Source organism: Oncorhynchus clarkii, chromosome 14 (assembly GCF_045791955.1).
Source record: "Oncorhynchus clarkii lewisi isolate Uvic-CL-2024 chromosome 14, UVic_Ocla_1.0, whole genome shotgun sequence".
Classification (NCBI taxonomy): domain Eukaryota; kingdom Metazoa; phylum Chordata; class Actinopteri; order Salmoniformes; family Salmonidae; genus Oncorhynchus; species Oncorhynchus clarkii.
Window position 1 is genome coordinate 4245789 of NC_092160.1, and position 10287 is coordinate 4256075.

Here is a 10287-nt window from a genome sequence, read left to right on the forward strand (position 1 = left end):
TCCATTAAATGTACAGACCCTGAACTTGCACCTCGTCTCCAGCGTCGGTCCTTACAGAATGTTGACACCACTACTTGAAGCATCAAGGAGTTCTTGTTTTTTGTTTTTGGTGGTGACGTGTGCCGCCACCGCCGATGGAACAGGGGGTGCCTTTGCTGGCTCGTCGGGCTTCCACGCTTTAGTTGGCTCGAGAGGTTTCCTTGCCTTGATTGGCTCAGCAGGCTCCCATCCCACGTCATGCCTCAGCCGGCTCGTCGGGCTCCCACGCATCACAGAATCGTCAGGCTTTCACGCTTCTGCCAGATCATCAGGCTCCCACGCCTCAGCCAGCTTGTCCAGCGTCCATGCGTCGGCCGGCCCTTCAGGCTCGCCCAGGTGGGATCCGGGTGGCGCCCCTAGAGGGACGGTACTGTCACGCATGCCCCTGCTCCCCCTCGAGGGCACCAGGCTGCCCTTCATTACGTACACCTGTCACCATCATTGCACATTTCAGTGCTCATTGGACTCACCTGGACTCCTTTGCATTGTTGATTGCCCCCTCTATATCTGTCTGTTCCTCAGTTTTGTTCCCCGTGTCATCATTGTTGTCATAATGTCGTTTTGTTGCCCCTGTCCAGATGCTGTTCTTGTTTTGTTTGATGTCCATTTTCCATTAAATGTTCACTCCCTGTACTTGCTTCTCATCTCCAGCATAGGTCCTTACACCATCAGACACTGTGAGATGAATTAATATTTCAGCAGGACAATAACCTAAACCACAAGGCCAAATCTACACTGGAGTTACCAAGAAGACAGTGAGTGGTCCTGAGTGATTGAGTTACAGTTTTGACTTAAATCTACTTGAAAATCTATGGCAAGACCTGGTCTATGGTCTTGCCACAGAGCTTGAAGAATTTTGAAAAGAGTAATGGGCAAATGTTGCACAATCCAGATGAGGAAAGCTCTTACAGACTTACCCAGAAATACTCACAGCTGTACTCACTGCCAATGGTGCTTCCACAAGGTATTACTCAGGGGTGTGAATACTTACGTAAATTATATTTTTTTCTGTATTTAATTTTCATTACATTAGCAAAAAATGTCTAAAAACATGTTTTCACTTTTTCATTATTGGGTATTGTGTGTAGATGGGTGAGAAAGCAATCTATTTCATCCATTTTGAATTCAGGCTGTAACACAACAAAATGTGGAATTAGTCAAGGAGTATGAATACTTTCTGAAGGCACCGTGTGTAGTAGGGGCTGGATTCAACCCATATCGCCGAAGTATCACAAAAGATCTGCATAAAAATGTCAAGGTAATTTACGATTGAGCCGACATATGCAGTGTTTACAGTGAATGCAGTGTCCGCGACTGCTGGAACATTGCCTTTAATTGTAAATTGCACTATACAGCGGATCTTCAGCGTTACGGATTGAATAAAGCCCTTAGCCCACGTAAAAATGACCTGAATGTCCAAAATCTAAAAACAATATGATTGAATGATTTGAATCTTGTTTAAACACTTCCACTTATGCACAAAGAGCAGGGAACAAGGTTCATATCAATTAGCCTAATATCTCAAAGTAGCATGTTCTATCGATGAAATCATATCTGAGGTTCATATCTAAGTTCCTAGTCCCCATCTTTGTATAGTCTATATAGTCAATCTTTCAATGAGAGTTCAACAGGAGAACAGTGATCAATGCAGTGACCATGAAATCATGCTGGGAAATGTCACTTCGATTAGGCTAAAGGTCCCCATGATGTGGGAACTGTGGGGGAATCCACCTTTTGAGCATGCACATATCGGACTTTGATACAGCCTATGATGTGCACGTATGTATAGGCTGTAATGTATGGGATGGATGGGTCGAGGGTGAGGATGAGATGCTCCAATATGATTTTTGTCATGTACCAATGGAAATATCTGAAACCAGTCAATAATAAAGTATGGAAGGCAATTCTATACATATATATTTATATTTTATTTATATTTCATTTCTGGGAGGATATCATTTACACCAAATATCCCATTGGCAGTTAAGCGCATTCAATGTGTTGAGAAGCCAGAAACAGTCACTTGATTTTACAAACACAAATACAAAATAAAGATAAACCACAAAATAATGAGCCGCATGTATATAACATACAAAAGAATCCCATGCCTACTCAGTAGGTAAGTACAACGTTCCAACAAGAAGATGTGGATATTGACATTTTTTTTTTTCTGTTAAAAAAATAGAGTTGATCATTTTGCTTACATTCTAAAGAAATGAAGCAGTGCCCTCATATCGTCTCGTCCCTTTCTTCCCTTCCTCTTTGTCTGAGTATAACGTACATTCTGTAACAAAAATATCCCTTCAACCCTTAAGGCGAGACGCAACGCATCATCTCTCGCACACAGCCATGTCAAAACATCAGCAAGGCTTCACAAAAAGGCACCAAAAACGGGAACGTTGGCTGTTTAGTTTTTTTTTACGTTTTTTTTTTCTTCTCTTTTTTTTTGTCCACATAACAGACTGATATGTCAGATGGTGTGAGAAAGAGAAAGATAGTACCAGCGGAGGATATTTACAAAACAATAGAAACTAACATCACTCACATGCTTGAATACTTAAGTGCTTATTTCATCATCAAACAAAGTTTTTTTTAAAAAGGGGGAAAAAAAAGAAATTTAAAACGCATCACAGCATCGTCATCACTACATCATAGAGAAAGTACTAGAATAGAAAATATGGCCCTGCTCACTTCAAATAATACAATGCAAATAAGTTTTTCACATCAATGGTACCAAAGAATGGGGGATAAAAGAGCAAAACATGGCACGAGTACAATATACATATTATGTAGCTTATGTATATCATTCAATGTCTTTTGTAATGTAAATGATAGCCTCGGAGGGAAAGCGTGCCTTAGTACCAGGCAATGTTCAGTCTGTCTGTCTGTCTGTTTGTCGCCGTCTGTGCGTTCCCTAATAGGAACGATGCCGGTTTCAACTCTGGCTCTAGAAAGTATTGTATGCTTTGTTTGAAGCACTGCATTTGCTTTATCAACAGAGAGAGAGAGAGAGAGAGAGAGAGATAAGAAAAATCCCTTTTTGTCTACTATATTGTCTTTGCCCAGTCCTTGACGTGTATTTATTTTTATCTCTTCTTCAGGTGAATCTGAGGATTCACTGAACAGAGCTTGCGGAGGGAGCAGGCAGAAAAGTGCTTTTCAGAAGGTGAATAACAAGTCTTTTGATGTTGATTTCTCCCCTCAAAGAGATTGTAAGGAGTGGTGAGGAGGAGGAGAGAATAAAAAGTGTTTTCTCTTTGTCTTTACTTAGCAGATCTCGATTGTCCTTGGGGAGAGTGTGGACTGCATGTCTGACAGCGGGGTGGGAACCGGAGAGGAGTAGATGGAGGCTACGGAGGAGGGGAAGGAGGAGGCCATGGAGGACTGAAAGGTGCTGGACATGGACATGGAGACGGAGGGGTAGGTGGTGGCGATGGAGGGAGAGGGGTACGAGGTGTGGATGGGAGAGGAGTAGCAGGATGTGACTGGGGAGGGGTAGGAGGAGACCGGGGAGGGGTAGGAGGTGATGGGAGAAGGGTAGCTAGAGACAGGGGAGGGGGCTGATACTGAAGTTGCTGCTACAGCTACCGCCCCAGCCATCCCACCTTTCTCCGCCTTCTTGTCCTTCTGCCTCAGATGGATCTTGGTGTGCCTCTTCCTCTCGTCGCTGCGGGCAAACTTGCGTCCACAGATCTCGCAGGCGAAGGGCTTCTCACCGGTGTGCGTGCGTATGTGCGTGGTCAGGTGGTCACTGCGGCTGAAGTTGCGCATGCAGATACGGCACTGGAAGGGCTTCTGGCCCGTGTGGATGCGGATGTGCCGTGTCAACTCGTCTGAGCGGGAGAAACGGCGGTCACATGTCTCCACGGGGCAGGCATACGGCCTCTCGTGGGGCGGCGTCTTGCTGGGTCGATTGGGGTACTTGCGCATGCGGCTGGGCTTGATCAGCTGGGACTGGTAGACACTCTTCAGGTCTTGGGAGCCCGTCTGGGTGGCGAAGGCTTTGATGGTGGACAGGGGGGTGAGGGAGGGCTGGCCTGACCCGTTCTGGAAGGGCTTCTGGTCAGGCAGCAGGCTAATCTCCCCCTGCTGCTGGGGGAAGAGGTAGTCAGGGATCATGGGCACAGGGAAGCTGGTGCCACACATCTTCCCGTTGGGGTAGGCTGGAGGGTTGTACTGGAGCGACCCTCCGGCTGGGCTGGGGAAGCCCTGGCCCTGGTCGGAGAAGATGTCAGGGCTGGCGCTGGAGTAGGTAGGAGCAGCTGAATAGATGGGATTATTCTCACTGTGGTGGACAGAGCAGCTCAGACTGGAGCTCTGGGAGGAGATGGCGATGGACGAGATAGAGGAGGGCAACGAGGAAGAGGTGCCGGTTTGAGAGGCAGAGGAGGACGGGGCGGAGGTGGAGGGGGTGTTGATCCCCACGAGCCCACTGACCAGACTGAATAGGGGCTCGGCCCACAGGCTGTTGCTGCAGTTGGTGGCTGGCTCCAGGGTGAAGCGGCCAGTGTAGGAGATAGGAGGCAGCCGCTGGCTGGAGTAGCTCTGCTCGCCCATCGACTTCTCACAGTTCATGGAGATATCAGGTAACGTATCTGCAGAGAGAAAGAGGGAAGGAGACGAATCAATTAATATGCAGGAGGGAGGGAGGGAGGGAGGGAGGGAGGGAGGGAGGGAGGGAGGGAGGGAGGGAGGGAGGGAGGGAGGGAGGGAGGGAGGGAGGGAGGGAGGGAGGGGAATCCTGACAGAGAGGTGGATAGTGTTGCCCCTCTCTTCTCTAAGAGCAGCAGGTGCCTACGCGAAGCAGGAGAACCAGCCTCCCTCCCTCCCAGCCAAGCAACCCCAGCACTTTCCCACCTCTAAACTCCCACACCAGCCATTTCCTCCACTAACAAAAAGATGGACAAGAGCTGTCGTGCAAGTCAAGCCAAGCCATCTGCATGCATTTTTTAAATATATATTTTTTTCTTTCTGTCACACACACACACACACACACACACACACACACACACACACACACACACGAGCCAAGCTCTTGAAGTCCACCACATAGCCTAAGGCAATTGATTACTGAAACTGCAGTTCAGCTGGTTTTAGGAATGCAATTTGAATTTATCTCTAGACTGTCTGAAGGTATGCAATGAGTGAGCAATGCTGAAGCTGAAATACAATCCAATAGTGATGAAGAGCTACAATTTCATTTTTCAAATTCTAGATTTTTTGGGGGTTATGTATTTCCAATCATCATTCATTCAATTGCTTTATTATATTTCATTACTTTATTTAAAAAAAATATCTAAACATCAACAGAAGTAGAAATATCTCATTCAAAGAGCATATTCAATATATCAAGGGTCTTCTCTTGAAGCTGAAATGTAATTAATAGTTGCCAGCTGATCACAAATAATGATCATGCATTATTATGCATTATGTATAAACTGTTACATGCCATGCATTCTGCTAGTTGCAGAATGCAGTCTATCATACAATACAATACAATACAATACAATACAATACAATACAGTACAGTAGTTCCATACAGCAATAGACCAAGGATATACTCTTACCTCCAGTAATGTGGTCATACTGCTCTCCTGGCTCCCCCGATCCAAAACCTGCTCCCTCGGTCGCCGAGGCAGAGAGGTAGGGGGTCCCAGCGGAGCTCAGCATCATCATCTCCTCCAGCTTGGGATAGTTATCCATGGGAGAATGGGGGAAGCTGAGGGGGTCTGAGATCTGCAGGGCTGGATGGAGCATCTCTGTCTTGGTTGCAGCCATACTCCAGGGACGTGGTGCTGTAAGGGGCTGAGGCTGCGCTGGAGAGGAGAGCAGCGAGGCTTGGTGCAGGCTGGGCAGAGTGGTGATGTTCCTCTCTGAGGTGGAGGAAATCACCAGTCCACTTTCGGGAGCAGGGTCAGACTTCTTTCCCTCTTTCCTCTGGTTCTCCAAGAGTATTCTTGTCTTGTTCCTCCTCTTGTCCAAGATGAGTAAAAATCCACTTTTTTATTTTCTTTCAGAGAAGAGTATTCAGATCAGATGTCCCTTTTACTCATTCCCTAAAATTAATGATAAATAATCATTAATATATTTTTTCTTTTCACTAGTTGAATCCAATAAGGGTGTTGCCCTTTTGGATAATGTGTTGTTGTTGTTGCTTTGAATTCACTTTTACTTTTTGAGTGAAAATGTTCTTAGTTAGGGAGATAGCGCTGTATGTGTGCGTGTGTATCTGTCTATCTCTGCTCTAAGTTTTGCTGTTCTGAGCTCTGAGGGCGCACTCTCATGCTCAGAGAATCCCCACTCCTTTATATACCCTTTCTCCGTGACGTAGATGTCCATATATGGAGTGAAGGAAGCCCATATTTAGGCACTGCAGTGGAGGACACATGACGTTGGCCAGGGGGAAAGCAGAGAGGAGACACTTTATACTGAACCAGTGCAATAAATCGCGGGAAGATAACCGCTCTTCCTCAACCCTGAATCGATGCATCTTCATAGGATAATCCCTGCTAGAGAAGGCGGCATAATTCTTGCTGTCTCCCTGATGGCCCATAGTTCAGATTCGGATTTCCCATCTGTGCAGCAGGCTGCGCGCTTGCCGGAAAACCCGGCTCCGCCATGCCATATAAGGTTGTGTCTAAGTAAGGAACTATTCCGGTGGGTCTCCATTTCCTTGCCCTTATTTGGAGCTTCCTGAGGTAGCGCTGATCAGCGCTTGGCAGCAGTGAATGAGAGGCAGAGCGCAGCTCAAGTCCAGCGCTCTACTCAGTACAGGGTACAATAAGTAATGTCAGCACTCAGCACCATACTCCTCCCTCACCCAAACCAGCAAGGAAAACACCAGTGCCTTTATTTTAGATAGAAGCTTATGCATTTCAGCTGCATTGCAAGCTTTTAAATGATCTAAACGGAAATGTAATAAAGAGTGAACTAAGCAGCTCGTTTCAGTATGGGTCTCAGTTATATTACGCAATGAAATTTCAGTTCTGCATCAACACGAGCGCACAAAAAGGCCACAGAAATGTGTTCATATATTTTAACAATTATACTATTGTTATGAATCTTGCATTATAATATCTGAAAGAGGACATTGGTTTTACGCGTTCACAATCTATGCATACGTTCATAGCCAGCCTACCCATCCCGTTGACGCACAAAAAAAAAGGTGCACGGAGGAGAATTTGAAGAATTTCATTTCAAATATTATTGTCTACCTCATCAAGGAATCAGCAGTTTGACAGGTGAGAGGAAGAGAAGAGAGAGGCCAGACAGTTGATTCCTTCGGGATGGTCGCGTGAAACCTTTGCAAAGATGCCAGTAGCGCGTGTTATTGTTGTATACGTTTTCGTCTTTGCTGTCAAAATGCTTAAGCTATGTGAATATAGCCGTTTTCTTTAACTTGGTTTTTGGGAATCCTATTAATGAGTGCGTTGTAGGCGTAGGGCTATTCAGGGCTGCTTACCTGGCAATGAAATGGTTCGAGCCATTGAGTGGTTATGAACGTGTTATTAAATTACTATTATGAACATGCATGATACGGAGATTACTTTGACCAGCAGCAGAGATAATTGAATACCGCAAATTGAGTTGAGACATGATCGTCTATGGACATGTAAATTACGCATCACTCATTATATCCATCCCCTGCAATTGTTTAAGATTGGGAATATGCTTTCTCTACCTACCTCTTTGTCATTGATGAATGATACCGGAGGCCAGCGGATGCTGACGAGGCTCTGGGCCAGGACTATCCTATCCGACTAATTGCGGGGTTACCCCGGCCTCCCCTACTCAATAGGCTACTCCGGGAAACTCTCTGCCCCTCACGGAGCTAATAGGTCGAATTAACAAACCGCCACTAAACGCTGCCAGAACGCCTGTGGGCTACTGATGTTCCCCCTGGCTGTTCCAGCCCAAAAGCAAGCCAGGGAGCGGGGACTCCTCGATGGCTGTGACAGGAAATCGATGTTTCCCCCGGCCCGATGCTGACTGGAGCTATGCAGGCAAGCTCATTGTTAAACATTCCATGATTGTGTATTTCGGCCTACTGTAGGCCAACAGGAGAGAAGTGCGTGGGTGAGACTTCAACCCTTTGGAGAGGGCACAACTCTAGGTAAACTTAATGAAAATATAACTAATGTTACATAATAATATTATATTTGGAGTTAGTAAGTAGTCGAACAACTGCTCAAATTGGTTGCTGCACCATGTTCAATATCCAATGTGTTCTCCCTTCCATCCACAGAACATTCCATAAATGTAACGCCTATGTGTCCACGTTTATGTCCCTCAATGTAGGGCTATTGATATCACAATACTACACTTTCTAATGACTATTTCTGTCTGTCTATCAGGTTGATCTTGGTCTTGACTCCAGGGATGCTGGAAAATGGAGGTGGCCAATGCAGCCTGGTCTCATAGACTCATAAAATTATTAAATCACTTTTTAGTTAATTAGGAACTTTTAAACTTTACAGAACAAAAATATATGCGCAACATGTAAAGTGTAGGCCCCATGTTTCATGAGCGGTAATAAAAGATCCCAGAAAACTTTCTATACGCACATATCGTTTATTTCTCTCAAATTTTGTTCAAAAATGTGTTTACTTCCCTGTTAGTGAGCATTTCTCCTGTGCCAAGATAATCCATCCACTTGACAGGTGTGGCATATCAAGAAGATGATTAAACAGCATGATCATTACATAGGTGCACCTTGTGCTGGGGACAAAAAAGCCACTGTAAAAGGTGTAGTTTTGTCACTCACACAACACAATGCCACAAACATCTCAAGTTTTGAGGGAGCGTGCAATTGGCATGTTGACATTAGGGATGTCCACCAAAGTTGTTGCCAGATTATTTTATGTTAATTTCTCTACCATAAGCCGCCTTCAGCGTTGTTTTAGAGAATTTGGCAGTATGTCCAACCGGCTCCACATCAGTCGACCATGTGTAACCACACCTGTCCAGGACCTCCACTTGGCAGCTTCTTCACCTGTGGGATCGTCTGAGACCAGCCAACTAGACAGCTGATGAAACTGAGGAGTATTTATTTCTGTAATAAAGCCCCGTTGTTGGGAAAACTAATTCTGATTGGCACCCATGGATGCGCCCCTGCCCAGTCCTGTTAAATCCATAGATTAGGGCCTAATTAATTTCTTTCAATTGACGTATTTCCTTATATGAACTGTAACTCAGTAAATTCGTTTAAATTGTTGTATGTTGCGTTTATATTTTTTTTCAGTATACTTTCTACCTTTTAGCTACTTTGCAGCTACTTAGCATGTTAGCTAACCCTTCTCCTAACCCTAACCTTAACACTTTTAGCTAACCCTAACCCTAACCATAACCATTTAACCTAACTCCTAACCTTAACCCTAACCCTAACCCCTAGCCTAGCTGACGTTAGCCAGCTAGCTAACATTAGCATTAGCCATCTAGCCAACTAGCTAACGTGAGCCACAACAAATTGGATTTCGTAACAAACATATTGTACATTGCAAATTCGTAACACATTTGGCATATTTAGCATTTAGCAAGTTCGTATCATACCATACAAATTGTAATTCATAATATAGCATATGAAATAGATTATCGACACCCACAAATTAATACATACCATACAAAACGTAACATATCATACTAAATGGAGTGTTTTCGATTTATGTAAAGAATAATTGTCACGCCCTGACCTTAGAGAGCCGTGTTATTTCTCTATTTGTTTAGGTCAGGGTGTGATGTGGGATGGGCATTCTATGTTTTGTTTTCTATGTTTCTTTATTTCTATGTTTTGGCCGGGTATGGTTCTCAATCAGGGACAGCTGTCTATCGTTGTCTCTGATTGGGAACCATACTTAGGTAGCCCTTTTACCCTCCTTCAGTGTGGGTAGTTAACTTTGTTTGTGGCACTTAGCCCTGTGAGCGTCATGGTTGTTTCGTTCGTTGGCGACATTTTAAAAAAATAAAATAAAATGTACGCTTACTACGCTGCAATTTGGTCCACTTCTTTTGACGGCCGTGACAATAATAAAAAATGTTCTGAGACCAGGTTGTCATATGGGCTAAATTCGAATTGAAGGCAGTCAATTCAGGATGTGATTTGAAGACATATAACCTAACCCTGACTTGTATGTAAACCAGTAGGCCTCGGGGTACTTCAATGCACACACATGTAAGTATAAGCCCACGTGTCCACACACACGCATCCCCTTAACCCCCAACAAACAAAACTTCTGCTCGCAAGCTGTTGTT

The 10287-nt window shown here is 44.8% G+C and overlaps 1 protein-coding gene across 1 annotated transcript; it reads right to left on the bottom strand.

The window, feature by feature from the left end:
• Positions 1–2198: 2198 nt before the first annotated feature.
• LOC139366143 (early growth response protein 1-like) lies at positions 2199–6323 on the bottom strand. The gene is made up of 2 exons (XM_071103291.1): positions 5607–6323; positions 2199–4634 (listed from the first exon to the last, which is right to left on the bottom strand). The coding sequence occupies exons 1-2, from the start codon at positions 5815–5817 to the stop codon at positions 3307–3309; spliced, it is 1539 nt and encodes a 512-aa protein (XP_070959392.1). The 5' UTR covers positions 5818–6323; the 3' UTR covers positions 2199–3306.
• Between the last annotated feature and the right edge of the window lie 3964 nt (positions 6324–10287).